The sequence below is a fragment of the Nyctereutes procyonoides genome, unplaced genomic scaffold, assembly GCF_905146905.1.
Source record: "Nyctereutes procyonoides isolate TBG_1078 unplaced genomic scaffold, NYPRO_anot_genome, whole genome shotgun sequence".
NCBI lineage: Eukaryota > Metazoa > Chordata > Mammalia > Carnivora > Canidae > Nyctereutes > Nyctereutes procyonoides.
In genome coordinates, this window is record NW_026575147.1 from 23889085 (window position 1) to 23909481 (window position 20397).

Consider the following 20397-nt stretch of genomic DNA (forward strand, 5'->3'; position numbering starts at 1 on the left):
CTAGCTCCTCTGTCCCCGGGGGTCACCTCCAGAGGGGCTTCCTAGTCCCTTCCCTTCCTCCACTTTCAGAGCCAGGATGAGGGCTGGGGGAAGGGAGTCCTTATTTGCAAGAGACAAGGAAGACAAAAAGGAAATAAGGCTAAGGCTTGAATTTTTTTTTTCTAGGCCATGACATTTTCTTTTTTTGTTGTTTTCTCACCCCTTTCTTGGCTCGAAATTCCACAAGGAAAATAGGCCATACATGCCATTAGAACTTAGAGAATCCCTGTCAGCTCCTGCACCTCGGGGCCCCTACCCAGGTGGGACCCAGGAGGCCCTGGGCCAAGGCCACTGGCCATCGCTGTCCCTGTGATCATAATTAGCTGCCATTTAATGAGTGTTTAGTGTGTAACAAGCATGTAGTCTTTGCAACATCACAAGGTATGTTTTATTCATTGACTCACACATTCCACCAACATTTATTAAAGTTTGAGCTGGGGAAGGATGTGCTTGGATGTGCATTTTAAGAATGGGGTTCTTTAAAAAAAAAAAAAAAGAATGTGGTTCTTTAAAAAAAAAAAAGAATGTGGTTCTTTAAAAAAAAAAAAAAAAAGAATGTGGTTCTTTGTAAATTAAAAGGGAACAGGAGTGGAAGTGAGAAGTCCAGGTGGGAGGCTTTTACTGATGTCTGGTCTAGAAGCCCCCGTGGTCTAGGCCCTGGATTTGTTTAATAAACATCAATAAGATTCTTCCTTATGTGCCAGAATTGAGCATGTTCCAAATAGGACCTCACTAATCCCTCACAACAACCCAGTGAAGTGTATGTACTGATATTTTATCAGTCCCAGGAACCGTGGTAAAGAAGTTCAGTGATGTGCTCAAAGTCACCCAGCTAACAGGTGACAGAACCAGGATTTACTGTGGGTCCACACTTTTAATGGCCACTCGGGACCACTGCCGCTGCAGCAGCAGAGCTGGAGAAGTGGATAGGCTCCGGCTGTCTCCCAGAGCCCCTCCCCATGATATCCGTGCCCCATCCACCCGCTCCCCGCCAAAGGAGCCCAATGTGAAGGAGAGAACAGGACAATGGGGAAAGACCGCCCTGGGCTTGAGTCCAACCAGTTCTGCCCCTTAGTCCTTGAGGACCTTGAACACTTCACTGTCTCCTCTGGACATGGGCTCCACATCCCTCAGGAGCATTGACTAATGGGGTTGCTGTGAGACCCACAGGTACAGAGAAAGTTCCCAGCACAGGCTCCAGTGCATTATCCCATCCATCCCTTCATTCCCCATCCCTCTGCATCAGGCCAAAGTTCCCCATCCTTTGATTGTTTCTTCTATGAGAGGATTTCCAGGCAATTCACCATCCCAACTTCCCTTCTCTGGACATGATCCAGTTCATCAATGTCCTCCTGAATGTATAGTGCCCAGAACTGCACACAGCAACCTAGAAGCGATGTGTCCCAAGGGGCAAGTACAAACACCTACTCCCTCTTTCTGGACACTGTTCTCCCATCAATCCGGCCTACGGGGGCGTTAGCTTTTTAGCAGCTGCATTACACTGGTGGCTGCGTTGTAGGTAAATTTCCCTGGTGATTTTTAACACGGATGACTTTTAATCTGTTTTTTTCCCATCAACTATACAAGTCATTGGTTATTTGAATCAAAGTGCTGGTGTTGTCATTCATCTTTGTTAAAATTAATCTGGCTGGTTTCACCTGTGATTACAACATGTTAAAATCCCTTTGACTCCGAAAGACCTCAATTCATAGTCATGCTGTCATTTGGAAATTTGAAGAGCTTGCTTAAAAATAATCAGCCGCAGACAGAGAAAGGCAGACACTGCGTGATTTCACTGAAATGTGGAATCTATAAAACAAAATAAATGAGCAAACAAAACACAACAGAAACAGACTCGTAAATAAAGGAAACTGTTGAGTACCAGAATATCCAACAGATGAAGTAGGTGGGATAGATGAAGGGGATTAAGATGCATAAACTTCCAGTTATGAAATAAATAAGTCACAGGGATGTAACGTTCAGCATAGAGAATGGCCAGTATCATAAGAACTTTGTCCGGTGTCAGATGGTAACCACACTTATCATGGGGATCATTGTGTAATGTACAAAAATACTGAATCTCTATGATGCATGCCTGAAACTATAGGACATTGTGTGTCAGCTGTACTTCAGTGAAGGAACTCGATTTTAAAATAAAAATAATCAGCAGTCCCCTGATCAACACCATCATGGTTGTCATTATTACCATGGGATCCGAGTAGAAGAAGGTCTAAACAAAAGCAATAATTTGTTGGCGTGCTGAGTCAAAAAGAAGGACTTATTGGCTAAGGTGAAGGTGAAGCCAGTCCTCAGAATTAGTACAGGAATTTGGACTCCCTCAGACTCCCTTCCCCTTTTCTCACCTTTTTTTTTTTAAGATCTTATTTATTTATTCATGAGAGACCCAGAGAGAGAGGCAGAGACACAGACAGAGGGAGAAGCAGGCTCCCTGCGGGGAGCCCAATGTGGGGCTCGATCCCCAGACCCTGGGCCAAAGGCAGACGCTCACCCCTGAACCCCCGGGCACCTCTCACCTCTTTCAACATGTCAGCCTGCTCCTTCTCTGACTACAGCCTGGCTTCTTCCTGCAGCAGGACACTTGGCTGCCAACAACTCCACAGAGATTTACCCGTCACAGTGTCAACCCTCTTAGAAGAGACTGGTCTCGTCTCAAAGGTGAGACTCCAGGGAAGGGAAGAAGTTGCCCGGTATCAGGAGCCAGAGGGAGAAATGCAAATCAAAGCCACAGTGAGATGCCACTTCACACCCACTAGGATGGCTAGAATGAAAAGACAAATAGTAACAAGTGTTGGTGAACATATGGAGAAAGTGGAGCCCTTAATTTAGTGCTGGTGGGAATGTAAAGTGGTGCAGCCACTTTAGAAAACAGTTTGACAGTCCCCCACACTGTTAGACATGCAGCTACCACATGACTCCTAGAGAAGTGAAAACACGCTTCCGCACAAAAACCTGTACACAAATCTTCAGGGCAGAACTGATTCATAACAGCTTCAGAGCAGAAACAACCCAAATGTTCATCAACTGATGAGGGCAGAAGCAAAATGTGGGACGTCCATACAATGGGATATCGTCCAGGGATGAGAACGGCTGAACTAGTGACCCTGCCAAGGTGGGGATGAACCTTGAAGCCACAGCACATCAGGCTAAGTGAAGGAAGGCAGACACAGAAGGCCACGTATTCTACAATTCCATCCATGTGGAACGTCCAAGGGAAGGAAATCTACCCAGAGAGCAGTTTGGTAGTGGCTTGGGGCTGAGAGGTGGGGGTGGGATGATCCCCCACTGCTACTGGATATGATGGGGGTTTTTGGAGGGAAGAGGTGATAAAAATGGTCTAAAATTAGACTGTCATGATGGCAGCACAACTCCGTAAATACACTAAAAAAATACAGAGTGGAAGGCACCTGGGTGGCTCAGTCAGTTGCATGTCTGCCTTTGGCTCAGGTCATGATCCCGGGGCCCTGCGCTCAAGGCCCGTGTCAGGCCCCCTGCTCAGCCTGGAGCCTGATTCTCCCTCTCCCTCTGCCCCAACCTCCTCACTAGTGTCCTCTCTCTCTCAAATAAATAAGTAAAATCTTTTAACAAAATACTGAATTGTAGGATTTAAATGGATGAATTACATGATATATAAGTTATATGTCAGTAAAGCTGTTAACAGATGAACCCAGGAGAGGAGATCACTGACCTCGTGTGAGTCAGATGCCTCGTTCTGAAACCTGGGAACTGTGCCCGGTGGGAGCAGGGGTATAGGAGGGGTATAGGAGAGCATTTGCAGGAAAACAGCAGCTCCTCTGGGAACCAGCTCCTCTGGACGGAGGTTATGTCCTAGTGGTGGGGAGGGCACAGTTCCTAGACAGGAGCCTGGAGTGGACAAAACAAGAGGTGCCCACCATGCTGGCTATTTATAGAGAATTTACATTTACCCAGAGACAACATTTGGTGCCTCTTCTGAATCCTCTCATGAATGATTACAACAACCCTGTGAGTTAGGTATATAAAACCCATTTTATGTTGGTAGAGGCTCCCCTTAAATAACTTTCCCAAGGTCGTTTAACCAGTGAGTAATGTGGGGCCAGGGATCAAACTGGGCCCGGTCTCAGTCTCCTCTCAATCATTAGGCCATGCTGCCTCCCTCTGGCTTCATGTAAGTTCTTGACAAATTCTGGAACACACCCTGGAGACCGAGCTTGCAATCCATTCCTTATTTCATTACTTATTTCCCCTCTCACCAAAAGGAGACCCTTCCCACACAGAAGCCAGGAGCTTCCTTCGCGGGCACAGGACTGCCCAGGTCATCTTTAGGAGATGACGAGAGACCGGGGTCTTGTTCTTCCCCTACTGACTGCACTGTCGTCCATACCCATCCCTCCTCCCCGTCGGGGCTTTGAGGAACTGGGGCAGGAACACAGCTTGCTAACATCACCATGCAGCCGTCTCCCAAACCACCAGCCAGCAAACCCTCTAAAACAAAAAATAAGGTGACTGGCTGGTGAGCAAGATGGCTTATTTTCCAAGTGTTCTCAACTGTCCACTTAATGTCTGCTCTCAAATTCTGCCAGCAGTTTGATGGTAGAGCTGATGGTCTGTGGCTTCTTAGATTTCTTCTCCCTCGTCTTCAAAAATATCAATACAGCATTTCGGCCTCCAGTGTCTCAGTATTTCTGTGCCATGTCCTGACTTCTCAACCAGGCAGTGCTCAGGAGCTGAGCTGTCCTGCTTACTCTCTGTCATATGTCACCAGCAGACCATTTGCACCAGGAGCACACGTAGCTCCACTCCTCACTCTTTTTTCCCAGGGGCAAAGCCACCTTGCCATGTCCTTAGCATTTTTCACCAGCCTCCACCACCCCAACATGTAGCCTTTTGGACACCATGCTTACATACGCCTACCATACTTCATTTCCACCGTGGCCATGAGCTCGATGCCCACCTTTCAGTCATATCCTTGAAAGTCCCAGCTACTGTGATTCGCCTCCAGGGACAACCTCCTTTTCTTCATCATTGGGATTAGTTGAATGTGGGACCATCAGCTATGTTTGTAGAGTTTCCCAGCAACAGAGACCACGGTGTCCAGGATGCCTGGGCCAAAGCAATGGTGCGTATTATTTATGGACCTGCACTCGTCACAATAGGATAATGGTCTGGGTTACTCATTCTGTCTCCATTTAATAGACAAGGAGACTGAGGCCCAAAGTCACATTGCCCCAAGATCATGCAGTGATTTGATGGTGAGCTGGTTGGGGCTTGACGCCAATTTGCTGGAGTCCAGAAGTCAGGCTCTCCAGAGCACCACTGGAAGCCCCTCCTGAGCAGCACAGCAGAGAGGAGAACCTAACACCAGCAATCCCACAAAGAGCTGCCTCACTCAGGTTTAGTGTCGGTGGCGCAGTAGAGATGGTGTGAGCCGGGCCAGAGGGCCAAGACTGAGGGAGAAGGAAGAGCATTTGCAAAAGAGGAGCCTATTCACAGGGTGTCCGGAGGCCTCAGTGAGGGAGGTCACTCATCCATTCACCAGACACATGTCAACAGCTGGCATATCGTCCACAGGGCCCGTAGGTGCTTAGGAGATGAGGATGGCACCCTCCCCACCCACCCCGGAAAAGATTTGCCCTATCCCCTCCAACTCTTCTCTGCATCCTCAGGACACCTGGGTCCCCTCAGGACAAGTGACGATGAGTCTCGCTGTCTCAGTGGCAGCACTTTCTGGTCCTCCTCCACCTGCTTCTGCTCCACACATGGTGTTTCTGGCTTCAGCCAAAGGAGTCATCACAGCTCTTTGCCCAAGAGCTTTAATTTATTAATTTATTAATAATGAAGAGGCTAATATGTAACCGCTGTGGAGAGTCCCTTATGGACTGGAGGAAAGAGGCTCTGGCCTGCCTGCCCGGGACTGAGCACCAGCCGGGGGCACCTACCGGGGCGTGAAGTACTTGGGAGCTCTGAAGAGCCAGAGCTGTCCCAGCACTTTTGTGGCTTAAGGGGCTGAGTCAGGGGGTGCTTGGTTGCCCTCTGAGATGGTAAGGTTGGTATAAAACTGACAAAAGCAAGAGGAATGGGTTTTAATCGCAGCCTGTCCCCCAACACGGGCAGTCCACCTGCTGTGTGCCTCTCTTTCTGCGTCTGCACGGTGGGGAGGACACAGCCCACACGGTTCGTGGAGCTCGTGGGAGGTAAGCATGCACAAGTGCTTCATGCATAGTAAATCCCCATGCGAACAGAGCATGGCCTTTTGGTTGTGTTTGTGGACACAAATGCGATCATGCTGCTCTTCTTCCTAATACTCATCCGTGGCTGCTCATTGCAGCACACAATCCACACTCCGTGTGGCGGCCTCGGCCTCCTCTTATATGATGACCCTCCACCCCCACCAGCAGGTCTGCAGGCATTCCGAGAGCAGACCATGCTCCCTCCAGCCTCAGGGCCTCTGTGTCTGTGTTCCCTCTGCCTAGCACACTCTTCCCTAAGCTGTGGCACGACTTTTAGATCTGAGGTGACCTGTGGGTTCCTCAGAGCTCCCTGGTGACACTGCCTCCTCCTGGCACAACCCCTGTATCTCTTCTTTTTTAGACATAATGACAAGTGAACGTTTTGATGTGTTCCCCTTCTTGTTTATGGTCATCCCCTTGGAGGTTGTTGCCTCTGAGAACATGGGGATCTTGTCTGTTTTGTTCACTGTCAGGTCACAGTAGGCACATAATAGGCACTTGAAACAACTGTTGGATGGATGGATGAATGGATGGGTAGATGGGTGGGTGGATGGGTGATTGAGTGGGTGGGTGGGTGGATGGGTGATTGGGTGGAAGGGTGGGTGGATGGGTGGATAGATGAGTAGGTGGATGGATGGATGGATGGATGGATGGATGGATGGATGGATGAGTGATGGGCAGGGAAGCCTGGCTTGTTTCCCAAGTGACCCCCCTTCTTTCTTTCTCTCTCTCTCTCTCTCTCTCTCTCTCTCTCTCTCTCTCTCTCTCTCTCAGATATGGAGATATGGTGCCCAAGACAATTGCAGGGAAGATTTTTGGCTCCATCTGCTCCCTGAGTGGCGTCTTGGTCATTGCCCTGCCAGTCCCTGTGATCGTGTCCAACTTCAGCCGGATTTACCACCAGAATCAGAGAGCCGATAAACGCAGGGCACAGAAGGTAAGCCTCAGCTGGGAGTCTGGGTGGCAGCACAGACAGGGGCCTGGCCCACTGCTTTATGCCTTGTGCCACTGAGACAGTCAGGTCACCGGGCCTGGGCTTCCCCGGGCCGATCCCAACACAGATGACCTCTTCCTTTGGAAGGTAAGGCAGCTTCATGTCCCTTCCTACCCACCATGTCCTGCATTCCAGCCCCGAGCCCCGGGCAGCCACCACGTGCAACAAATCCTCAATCATCCATAAGCTGACTGCCTCCCTTCCTGGATGTTCTATGCGATTTCCTTGAGCCCCAGCTTCCCCTTTCAAGATCTCAGCCACCGACACTTGGTGTCCTGGACCCTTGGTCTCCCTGCCAGGAACTTCCTGGGGCACAGAATAGCTCTCCAGTACCCCACGCCAGCCTACACAGAACCTATGGACAAAACAGGAATTGGCTGAGAAGAAAAGCGAGTGCTCTGAAAGGAGGATATTCTGAGGTCGCTGAGTTCTAGGACAAATGGCAGGACAGGCTTCAGCCACCTCAGGGTGGCCAACACTACTTAAGGAGGCAGGGCAGGTGAATGTGCCCGTTCGCCCATGGAGTGAGGACAAATGTCGGCTCAGGTGCTTTTTTTAGGGCCTCTGGCTCATGAAGCTTCTTGGGTCCAGACTTTTACCGGATTCCCATCAGGCAAGGGGAGAACCCATCAGGTTTTCCATTTCTCTTTTGATCTGGGCTGAAACGGGTGCCCCTTCAGCACCAGCTCAGCCTCCAGGGGGTGCAGTAGAGCCTTTCTGGGCACAGTGGATGGTGGCGGAAGCCTCCTTGAAAGAGTCATTTATGGGGGCCTGAGATTCATGTCCTTATTTTGTTCTTTCATTCATTCAGTCCACAAACATTTCCTGTACTTACAGCGCATCAGGCCCTGTGCGTGCAGCTGCTTGTTCCCCCCACCCCATGAGCCCTGCTCCCGGTCCCCCAGTTGCAGGGGAAACACCAAGTAGCAGGGCTTCCTTGACGCTTCAGAGGGATCCAGAATCTCAGAATATATCTGCATATGCTGTCTGGAACCAAGTCACAGAGTTCATGAAGGTCAACTCTGAAACATGGGTGATTATATATAACACTTGATAATACATAGTGTGCAATCATAGAGTGAGCTCAGATGGTTCCCCATCCACAAGGGCCCACCCCCCCACCCTTGGCCTGGGCCCATGCACCCTTTGACTCACCTTGACCTGGGATGTTGCCAGCCTGCCTTGGGCTGATCTGCTGGCTCTGTTCTGTCCTCTCCATCCCCTTCCACATCTGTTTCCTACCTCTTCACCCAAACTGCATGCCTCCCCAGCCCCGCACCCCCTGCTAGCCATCCCAGAAACAGGAGTCTTACCTTGCTCCTTGTTCAGGCCAGCAGGCAGGTACAAACACTATCTAACCTCACTATACCACCTCAAGGAAGGGCCAGAGGGAGCCTGGGATCTGCATCCCCAATCAAGGATTGTGAGGGCCAGGGGTCCTAGAGCAACCCCACCCCCACCTCCCAGGGGTGAGCCTGGTGCAGGTGTCTGGGTCCAGTGGGTGAGGGCCAGCGGGATCCCAGCTCACAGGCTAGCCCACTGCTGTGCCCAGGCCAGCCAGGCGCTAAATAGCTCCTGCAAGCCACTTTCCCCTCAGTGGCCACACCCTTACCTGCCTCCTAGAGCATCCCAGCCCCTGCTGTTCATCCCCTGGAGAGGTGGGGAGAGTGGTCATCTCCAACAGGACATTACAAAGCTCACCCTGTGTGACTACATGCGGAAGGATCAGCCCCCCTGTACCCCTCCTGTGGCTGTCAAGGATGCCGCTCCCTCCTGGCTCCCTCCCGACCGCCTTCCCTCTCCCTTTGAAATCAGAGTAAATGTTCAGTGTTTGCACCTCCCTGGATACATTTCTCCTCAAGGTTGCTGGCTCTGTCTCTTTCACCTTGGGCTTCTTACAAGAGGCAAAAAAAAAAAAAAAAAAGAAAGAAAACAAGAATCCTGTCTTGCTTCCCACACTGAGTCTGTCACTGAGAATCAAAGAAGGCAGGTATAGGGGACTCAGTGGTGGAGACGAGACAGGACAGGCAGGAGGTCAGTGAAGCTGAGAGCTCTCAGCCCAGACCGCATGCTCAGATAAGCTCCCTGCCTCAACTGTGAAGCAAATGCTTAAAAAGTTGTCATCCTTTCCCATCATGACTCACTTCCTTGAGGGTGTTACTAAAACACACTCCATGGCCACTTGCTTGGGAAACTTGGTTCTCAAAGCCAAGTGAAGTGAAGATCAAGTAAGGAGGTCTAGGGAGCCTGGTGGCCCAGTCCATTAAGTGTCTGCCTTCACTCAGGTCATGTTCCCGGGGCCCTAGGGTCGAGCCCCACACTGGGCTCCCTGCTCATGGAGGAGCCTGCCGCTCCCCTGCTTGTGCTGTCAAATAAATAAATAAAATCTTAAAAAAAAAGTGAAAAAAAAAGTGAGGAGGCCTGGCAGTGGACAAAAAGGGGAACATTTGAGTGGGTGGCTTTTTTAGTAATTTTTATTGAGCTAAGCATCAATTCACATGGAAGTTATAAGATCATCACCAGCAGTATGTGGATGTTGATACGATCCACGAATCTGTTCAGACTTTCCCAGTTTCCTTGTACTTGCATGTGTGAGTGTGTGTGAGTCTGATACAGCTTTATCACCCATGCCAGTTCACGCATCCATCACCTTGGCCAAAGGGCTGAACTGTGCAGCACCATGAAGATCCCTCCCCCTACTTCTACCCCATCCCGAACCCCTGGCAACCACTTTTCTATCCTCTGTTTACATAATGTTTTCATTTCAAAAATGTAACATAAATGGTTTCATATGTTAGGTAACCTTTGGAGACTGGTTGGTTTTTTGCTTTTTTTTTTTTTTTTTATTTCATGTAATTCTTGGAGATGCAACCAGGTTGTGTGTGCCAATAGTCCATTCCTTTTCCTTGCTGGACATGGATGTATCACATCCCACAGGGCTATAAGAACTACTTTTTTTTGGTTATTATAAGTAAAGCTGCTGTGAATATTCATAAATAGGCTCTTATGTGAACATGACTCTTAATTTCTCTGGAACAAACTCCCAAGAGTGCAATCATCCATTTTCTCCTGTGGCTTTTCCACATCTCCCTCTTTTTCCTTCTTCTGCGTCTCCCAGGACAGGGGAGGCCAATGCTCACAGCCCAGACTGCCGGGAACTGTAGCCAGAGCAGCAGCATCCTCCTTCCAGACTTCTCCTCCAACCCTGGAATCGCCATCCTGGCTAAAGTTGCAACTGCCTGGGCCTCGCTCATCCAGTTTAGAAACTTGCCTGACAGGCACTGAAATTAAGGGAAGGGGGAGAGGGCCTTAAGGAGGCAGCATTTGGCCTGAAGATAGGGAGAGCTGAGCAGAAGCCCATCCAGGCCACTGCCTTGCCCTGGAGAAGCTACTTCCCCTCGTATCTTCCATTTTCTTGTCTTGAGAAGAACCTAGGTGGTGGCCACATTCTCTTTTAACCTCTCACATCATGCTTATGGCCAGTGGGAGAGGGAGAAGCCGAGCAGCCCACACGGGGATGAGCCCACGACCAGGGCCTTATTAATGGATTTCTGACAGCAGTGAAGGCTCATCCTCCTTCCTGGCTCCTCACCAGCCTGTCATAGCACCTGCTCCGTGCACAGCTGTGTGTCAGACTCCGAAGATAAAAAGACATGTCAGCCAGACTCTGGCTCTCAGGAGCTCAAAGCCAAACAAGAAATCCTCACCAGCTTCATGTGCTGGGTATGGTCCTGTAAAAACAATAGCAGACCTCTTTATCCTGTGTGGGGAATGATTAAACAGCGTTGTGCATTTGATATGACACTCTGTTGCTGTAATAGAGCCCAGGGTGAGATAAGATTAAAATAAGTGCCACAAAGGAGAACAGAAGAATCTTTCATCTCCAGAAAGCAATGAAGACAGACCCCAGATATGAGAGAGGTCTGGCTCTAAGTGGCACAATCAAATTATATAAGGCTGTAATGAGCTTGACACAATTGGATTTCCATACGTGGCTCTCGACGCCCGGTCCTCACCCAAGGCAGTAACAGTCCTGTCCTTGAATGAGGAGCCATGTGCTGGAAGGTAGACGTGTGGCGGGCGGAGGGGGTCGCTGTCCTGGGCCCAGATGGAGGTTCCAGGCAGAGGGAGGGGAGGACCGACAGGGCTGGTCCACAGTCTTTCCTCGCTGGATGCTCGCTTCCGTTCTCACCATCCAGAGAAGGCTCTTCCTCGGATCTACAGGCAGACGGAGCTGCCGACCCCACGCCCCGGCCTCCTGCCGGTATTCGGAGGCCAGGAAAGGCAGTGGTGCTGTCCCGGCGGGGACCCTTCATGCCTGGATCTGACTCCCTGGGCTCCTTTCAGCACCCAAACCAGCCCAGCAGGCCGCTTGGAAGGGCCCTTTCCATGCCGGGGACAAGCAGGCAAGAGATGGGAACTGTCACACTTTGCCAAGGACTCTCGTCCTGCTCATGGTCCGTCCCAAAGTTACGGGGACCTTCACGGACACAGCAGGAGGGACTCTGTGCCCCAGGATGGGTGGGCTCTTCTGCTCCCAGCGGCGAGGACCTCAGGCTGCCTCTGGGTCTGCAGGACTCCAGATTCTGGCAGCATTTTTCTTTTAACCAGCAGAAGCCCTCTGCCCATCCATCTCCGTCTCTTGCAAAGACTCTTTCCTCCTGGACCTCCCTCTGTGGTTGTGCTGCCGTCACCGTGACACCGACCCTGGCTGTTAGGTGGAGGAGAGCGGCCAGCACACTGTGTGCGGCCTCCCCTGCCTCTGCAAGCAAGACACTGCCCCGGCCCCGAGCTACTGTGTGGCCTCCGCGGGGCCTCAGCTCAGGGCTTCCCAGGCTGGAGCCGGGAGGGCTTTCAATCGTCCTTGTGAAAGCTGGAGGGGTATATGAGAATGCATCCCACACTCCCCCCCCACACACACACACCTCCCCACCACCACCGTGTCACACATGCGTGCACCTGCTCTCATTCCATAGACACGCGTGATGAGCACATACGTGCATTGGTCCATCCGTGCTGGAATCCACTCCCCAAAGCAGACATGCAGTTGTAAATACATTTATTGATTTAAAAATTACAAGGCATTGGGGATACTTCCATGAACAAAGCTGAAACTCCCCCCATCAAGGAGTTTATGTGCCAGGGCATAGTGGCAAGGTGAACCCTGAAACCATTTACTCCCTTAGTGATAAGTAAGTATCAAGGGAAAAATGGAAAGAAGGGAAGAAGTTAAGAAGTGTGGGATACTTGGGGGGCTCAGGGATTGAGCATCTGCCTTCGACTCATGTCGTGATCCCAGGTCCTGGGTTCAAGTTCCACATCGGGCTCCCTGCTCAGTGGGGAGTCTGCATCTCCCTCTGCAGCTCCCCCTGCTTGTGCTTTCTGTCTTGCGCGCTCTCTCTCTCTCTCTCTCTCTGTCAAATAAATCTTATTTTTAAAAAAAGAATTTAAGAATATTGAAGGGCACAGATGCACATTCCTTGCTTTTCTAATTAACTGATGTTTGGGCGCCTGCTGGATACAGGACTGCACTGGGCCCTGGGGAGTGTCGGGAGAGCGGTTAATACATTTTCCTTTCTAGAGCTGGCGGTTTGGTTAGAGATGAGAAATTCCCTAGTGCAATAGTGAATAGGTAAAGGTCATGAAGCTTTGGGAGGAAAGAGAGCTTTAATGGGTGGTATTTCTGCTGCTGGGATGGCACCGAGACTGGAGACATGAGTGGAAACCCCCAGGAACTCTGAGCAGGGCCAGGCTGCACCAGGTGGGTCCACAGAGGCCCAGACCCAGTCCCAGGGTCCGTAAACAGAGGTCCGTGGGGCTGGGAAGAAGCCTCCTTGTCCCCTTCACAGGCATCACCTGGGAATGCTGCTGCTCCGGGACTGCCTGCTGTCACCACTGGCTTTGCCAGACTTGCATCTGGTCCCTCAGCCTCGCTCATGCTCTTTTCTCTGCCGATCACAGAAGGCCCGCCTTGCCAGAATCCGCGTGGCCAAGACAGGCAGCTCCAATGCCTATCTGCACAGCAAGCGCAACGGACTCCTCACGGAGGCACTGGAGCTGATGGTAGGCACCTGGAGGGCCTGGCAGTGGGAATGGAGGGGGATAGGCTGCTCTCCTCTTTCTGGGGGCACCACCATCTCAGAGGCCCAGTGTGAACCCAAAGAAAGACACGTGTCCAGACCTTCTCTGGGGGGCAGCCCTCCACAGACCCTCCCATTGGATTGTCACCATCACACCAGACCCCACTGAAGACCCAGGGCTCCCAGCCCAAAAGCTGGTGTGTTCTCTGGTGACCCTAAAACTGGGCTCACCATGAGTCCTCTAGTGCTCTCCTGCGTCCTGTGGAGAAATGAAGGACGTGGGGGAAGACAGGAAGAGCCACCAGCACTATCCCCAGCCTCTTCCTTTCCTACTAGGGCACCCCAGAGGAGGAGCACATGGGCAAGACCACTTCGCTCATTGAGAGCCAGCACCACCATCTGCTACACTGCCTGGAGAAAACCACTGTGAGTCCCAACCACTGCACCCCTTCTCACCCCTGACCCCCGCCTCCTCTCTGAGGGCCAGAGCCCACAGAGCGAGGACTCTGCACTCACATCCTCACCCTGGGCCCAGGCTGCAGAAGTCAGTGTCTCCATCTCCAATACAAAAAGTAGGAAGGAGGTCTCAATCAGGCCTCGGGAGGAAGGCCCCACAGATGAGGTCACAGTCACCAGGGGAGGAGGCCAACACAGGAGATGGTGCCCCCTCCACAGGCCCTCGAGCCCATTTCGTAGTCACTACTGCAAGCTGAGGGCTCTGCTTCTCAGTTGTTCAGTCCAGTTGAGCCTTACTCCTCAAAACTTGGGCTGGACTTATCCTAGATTGCCGCAGAGCTTCTGGTCCTCTCCCTGGGGCTAGGCCAAGGCAACCTGTGGGTCCCTTTTGCTTCCTACATCACTCCTTAGACAGAAGACAGTGAGTGAAGGAGGGGGTGCCTGTATTTCTATAACCAGGGATCTGATCAACTCCAGTCTCTCTCACTCACCCTAGGGCCCAAGGGAGCCCAGATTGCGCAAGATATATTATTAAGATCAAGCCATGGTTTAGGATGCTGTAGCTGGAATGTGGCATGTTGCCTGTGCCCCCACAAAGAGACAGAAAGGAAGGGCAGTGGGGCCAACTCTGGACCCTTGGCAAAAAAAACTTGAGAGATAGTAGGAAAGAGGAGACATCAGGTGGACAACCCAAGAGAGACAAAGTGCAGTTCCTTGTTCCTTTCTAGGCCTGCCCTCCCCAAAGAGCCCACAGTCAAGGCTCAGCACCCATTCTACTGAATGTGCCATATTTTGGCTTCTAAATGCAGGGGGGATAGATGGCAGATGATTCTTTATATGAGCCAAATGTGGACACTATATGGCGGTTGGACCCAAAGAGGGCTTCCAAAATGGGAAGGTACTCAAAACCCTAGTTGCCAAGATTTGTCAAATCTGTCTCACTGTCAAGAACTGCACATGTGCATCTAGAACTTCTCTCCAAGACCCAGAGCTTGCCAACGGGATAGGCCTGGACCCAACTGCCCTTCCCAACTTGCATGTGCTGGGTGCAATGTGTCAACTGAAAGGATCTGGGTAAAAATGTGTGGATTTGAAGGTCTGGAATATTGGCCTTGAAGAGTTGAGATGTTGGGGATGGAGGGATGGAATGCTGGCACTGACAGGGAGGAATGCTGAACTGAGGGAGTGAATGTTGGACCGTGGGGCCAGGGAGCTGGGATTCAAGAGATGGAATGCCGGGTTTCAGGGAAGGGTTGTTGGCAGAGAAGGAGAATGTTGGGATGGAAGGAGTGAATGTGGGGTCTCAACAGGGTCCTGTTGGAGCAAGGGGTGGAATGTCCGGACAAAGGAGGGAGAATGCGGAGAGCAAGGGGTAGAATGTGGGACTCTAGGTGGAATGCTGGGCTGGGGGGACTGAATGTCAGAATGGAGCTTGGGAATGCTGGAATGTACAATCAATGGTGTTTTTATCTTCTGTTGGCATGTTGTCCTGTAGGGGTTGTCCTATCTTGTGGATGATCCCCTGTTATCTGTACGAACCTCCACCATCAAGGTATAACTTTTTAAAAATTCAATTGATGTTTTCCTCTCTGATTCTCCTGAGTCTGTGGATTCTCCTCTTTTCACCCCCGGGTCTGGTTCTCTGCATGTGCTGTCAGTTCTTCTGGGGCTTTTCCTACCTCTCCTACTGCACCCAGTAGCAGCTCAGGCTTTGGGGGCTCTGTGCTAAACTACCCAACTGCTTCTCCCCAAGGGCTTGGAGAGGGCGGCGGAACAAGGTGCCCACCTTGGTGCCCCGTGAGTGTCCATGTGCCACTTCCTCAGCCCCGCGGGGACGCCTGGTACTGGCTACCAGGGCTGGTCGGTCTCTCTCTCTCTCTCTCTCTCTCCCTCCCCCCTCTATTTTCATGCTACTTCTCTCTGGACTTTCTTTTCACACTGGTGGCCTCAGCCAGACTATTAATGCCATAGGTTTTTAGTCACTTTGACCAAACAGCCATCTTTCCATTATTCTGGGTTCAGTACCAGGAGACATCCGCATTCCTTCCTATGTGTACATCTGATTCGGGGACTCCTGTGCCTCTGGATATATTAAGGATCCATATCCTGTGGTCAGGTGGGAGAAAACAAACCACAATGATCATAACCCTACAGTCTGACCCCAGCCTTCAAGAGCAGGGCTCTTTCACTTCTGTGAATAATCCAGTGCCTTTCAAAGCTTATATTTCACACTTTCCCAAGATTCATAAGGATCTCACCCCTTAAATCCAGCGTAGCACTGAAGACATAGAGTACCCTCGCCCCCAAGTCAGCCACTCCTTACGCTGCCACCTCCAGGAGATCCTGTGCAAAGTCAGTCGAGTGGGCTTCTAGTTCTGAGGAAGCAGCCCTTAAATGCCTCCAGGCCCTCTGTATCAGCTCAAAGCCACAGCTGGAGCGTATATCCCATCAGGATTTAATGGCTACAGTTCCCACCATTCAACCGGATGGCCAGGGCTGCCGATAGGAATCTTTTTCTTTCTGCATTTGATGCCCGTGGGACATCGCCCCTCCCATATGCTTATCTGTGCTCCAGGCAGCTGGGTATCCTCCTCCCAAGGCCCAGACAGACAGGCAACCACACAGAGCACGGGGGCTCATCCCCCTCCTTGCCATACCCTTTTCCTACCCCTTCTCCTTCTGCTTCCCACAGAACCACGAGTTCATAGATGAGCAGATGTTTGAGCAGAACTGCATGGAGAGCTCGATGCAGAACTACCCATCCACAAGAAGTCCTTCGCTGTCCAGTCACCCGGGCCTCACGACCACCTGCTGCTCCCGTCGTAGCAAGAAGACCACACACCTGCCCAACTCCAACCTGCCAGCCACTCGCCTGCGCAGCATGCAAGAGCTCAGCACCATCCACATCCAGGGCAGTGAGCAGCCCTCCCTCACGACCAGGTGGGTGGCTTCTATCCCCATCGTTCCCCAAGGCTTGAGTCGTGCCAGTCCCAGAAGGGAACAGCCTCAGCCTTGGGAGAACTGCTAGCCCTCCCTCCCCACTCATTTGAGGCATGAGCCTCCTCCACCTTCCTTCCCATCCTTGCAAGTTAACCCAGAGGCCCTTCTTATGCTTGGGAGGATGCTGTAGCGGGTTTAGGCCCAAGGTAGGGTTAGAGACCAGAAACAGTAACTGGAAAAAAAAAAAATGAAACAAAGAAAACCTGTCCCGGTGCATAGAATGGATGTTTTCTCAAGGAAACAGTTTTCACAGTTGTGTTAGACATGACTTATCCCAGGCTGATTTTGGACCATAGACTGACCTTTTTCCTCCTTTCTCCACTTATACTTAGGCCACTTCCCATGACCTCCAATGAGTTGCAAAGAATTCAGGGAAAACAAAAGTCAAATGCCACAAATGATAGGTAAACAGTCTATGAGCAAGGTAAAAATGGATACTCTGAATTCCAAAGCTCTGTGTAACTTGCCTTTGCAATTGTTAGAATTACTAATTAGAAGGGAGAGCTCCAGGATGATTAGCAAAAGCAGAGACAGAGGCCCGCAGGAGCTCGCCCTGGTTGCCATGAGCTAGACCTGCGGAGGTCGAGGGTGCGCTGGGACAATGGCAGGAAGAACCGTCACCAACTCACTCTTTTTTTATCCCAGTCGCTCCAGCCTTAATTTGAAAGCAGACGACGGACTGAGACCAAACTGCAAAACATCCCAGATCACCACAGCCATCATCAGCATCCCCACCCCCCCAGCTCTAACCCCAGAGGGGGAAAGTCGGCCAGCCCCCGCCAGCCCCGGCCCCAACACGAACATTCCTTCCATAGCCAGCAATGTTGTCAAGGTCTCTGCCTTGTAAACCATTGGACAGAGGGCCAGTGCAGGGAGTGAGGGTGAAGGGGGCTGGCCTGCAGGTGGGCAGCCACCGGCACCACTCCCCCACCTTCCCCACTCTTTCTGCCTGCCCTGTCACACCCCTAGCACTGACAACTTGTGCCTGGAAGGAAAAAGGAGGTGGCAAAGGGGCACCTGAGGTTCACCGCTGCTGGCGGGGACATGGACAACGGCCGGGCCCTGTGATCCTGCACCTCGCTGGGGCCAGAGGAAGGGAGGGTAGTAAGGGATGGGGTGGCAGTGGGCGATATGGAGGCAGCGTGCCAGGGCAGGGCCTGGAAGGGGGGTTGCCTCAGACCCAAGAACAGCTGTTTTTGGAGACCCTGGTGAGGAAAATACAAGATCAAGGGCAGCACAGGGGCCGAGTTGTCACATGCAAAACAGGAAGAAAATATAACACTGTGTATTTAAGCACCTTTTTCAAGGCTCTTAATGGATAATATTTATTCATGGGAAAAGGTGGAAAACAAAACACCAACGGATTTTTGTGAAATATTTTTCTCCATGGACCCAATACCTTTGAACCAAAACAATGCATTTTGTGAAGGTTTTTTTTCTCCTTTTATAGAAGAAGCTTTTAAGCTAAGAAGTCAGTTATTGCTGAGTTCTCTCTCCATCCCCCAGGTGGGTGAGGTCACGTGAGCCTGGGCCCCCACTGCCCAGCTGACCTGCACAGAGCTGCCATCTGACCACATGGCAACACTTCCCTCCATCTGTCCTTTGTCTCTGTACCTCTCTGCTTCGCCCCCTGGCTGTTTTTCTCTGTGTCCTGCCATCCGTCTTCACATGGACCCCAGTGATCCTGAGACAAGTTAGTAGAGCCTCCTCCAGTACCAGGCACCTGCAGGCTCGTGCCTGGGAGTTATATCTGTGTGAACACAGCTGTGGAGAGGAAAGAATAAAGTTTAGGGACGAGGGAAGCCCACTATACCGAGCAGAGCGCTTCCCTTGTGGTTGGAACCAGTGGTGTTTGCAGTTTCCGTTTCTGGGGGGGAAAGGGAAGGACTAGATTTTTCACACTGGGATCTTGACACGGGAGAGGGACCAATCCCTAGGAGGCACAGTTGGGTCTGTGTGTGCCAGTGAGGAGAGAGCAGAAGGACTGGGCTCATAGCTGCAGTTGGCCCTGGAGCACCTTGCTATGTACCCTTCCTTCGGGACTCACCACAAAACCCACCCAGAACTCTGCCAAGAGGCCCCATAAGCAGCTTCCTGCAGAAAGGGTAAGCTTCTGGCTCACCTTATGACAGAGGTAATGCCCATCCAGAGGCTGCAGAAGATTCAGCTTGTGTGCTTCATGAAGGACGCTCCACAGCGTGAAAGCAAGTAAGCGATTCTAGATGATTCTTACCTGATCTGAAAAGTGTTTGAGGTCTGAAGAGTCTTCAGGCCCAGTGCCCTGAAGGTTCCTGGAGTGGAGAATGAAGTCTGATCACCTCCATGCAAGGGAGGGAGTGGAATGTTCCTTCTGGAGAAGCTTGGAGGCCTGAGGTTAGTGAGGAGCCCCTTCCCACGCTCCCCGTGGCTGTCCGCCCAGCTTGGGCTCCGAGGTACGCAAGCCCCTTACCCATCCTATGGTTTGGAGGCTAGCAGTCTCACTGCAGGCTGCGAACCTCCATCCACACGACTGCCTAGATGCGTCTCCCTAGTCAGGAGCCTGCGAATACCTTCGGTGGGCTTCCCTGTGAGCCCAGCCGTGTTGACCTGTGGACAGGGAAGGTCAGTGGTCCTGCGGGCATCTAACCAGAAGGCGTGCAGGGGGGCAGGGGGGCAGGTGGGCAGACGACTCGGAGCCTTTACCTCTATCTCACGCTGTCCTCGCTGAGCACTCACTGCCTCCTTCCTCTGGGTCTGGCCTCAAGGACTCCCCCAACATGAGGACTGGGTGGTCTGGGTTCGTGAGCAGAGGAATATATGTGTACACAACCACACACACCTTCACACCCACTCACACACCATACACACCCTCACACACACACACACCACACCTTCACACACACTCACACCCTCACACCCACTCACACCCACCACAGCCTCATACCCACTCACACACCACACACACCCTCACACCCACCCACACACCACACCCGCATACCCACTCACACACCCACACACCCACCCTCACACCACACACACTCACACACACTCACACCCTACACACTCACCACACACACACCACACATACCCTCACACACCCACACCCACTCACACCTACCCACACACTACACCCTCATACCCACTCACACCCCACACACCCACACCCTCACACACCACACATACACCCTCACACCCACTCACACCCTACACAGACACCACACACACATACACTCATACCCACACACCCTCACACACACACACACACACACACACACACACACACCAGACAACAATCTAAAAACATAACCGAGAACAAGTACTTAAATCCTTCACTTCGTACACATGCCCCCTTAGGGAAGGCAAAAGACCGGGTGGGGGCCCTGCAGAGATGAGGCAAAGGACTAGAAACAGAACATTTCCTTTGAAAGAATGGTAATGGAATGAAGTTAGGACCTAAGTTTACATCATAAAAACTGAGGAAGGTGAGGGGTAAAGAGGGAAATAGGAACGTGGTCACATATACATACAAACTGTGGGTGTTTGAAGACAGACCATCACAGGGTTAGAATAAGGACAGCATCCAACCCAGGATCCGTCCAATTGTGCACCAAGGGAACGTATT

At 51.5% G+C, this 20397-nt stretch overlaps 1 protein-coding gene across 2 annotated transcripts in view; it reads left to right on the forward strand.

Moving 5' to 3' along the window:
• The window catches only part of KCND3 (potassium voltage-gated channel subfamily D member 3), a 190474-nt gene extending 171014 nt beyond the window's left edge, over window positions 1-19460 (forward strand). The window contains exons 2-7 of one of the 2 annotated variants that reach the window (XM_055312161.1): window positions 7041-7203; window positions 13222-13323; window positions 13677-13766; window positions 15292-15348; window positions 16489-16736; window positions 17442-19460. In XM_055312161.1, coding sequence (XP_055168136.1) covers window positions 7041-7203; window positions 13222-13323; window positions 13677-13766; window positions 15292-15348; window positions 16489-16736; window positions 17442-17643 — 862 coding nt within the window. In that variant the 3' untranslated portion in view covers window positions 17644-19460. The remainder of the gene's footprint in view (window positions 1-7040; window positions 7204-13221; window positions 13324-13676; window positions 13767-15291; window positions 15349-16488; window positions 16737-17441) is intronic. The other variant, XM_055312160.1, reaches the window with a different exon arrangement.
• The last annotated feature ends 937 nt before the right edge of the window (window positions 19461-20397 follow it).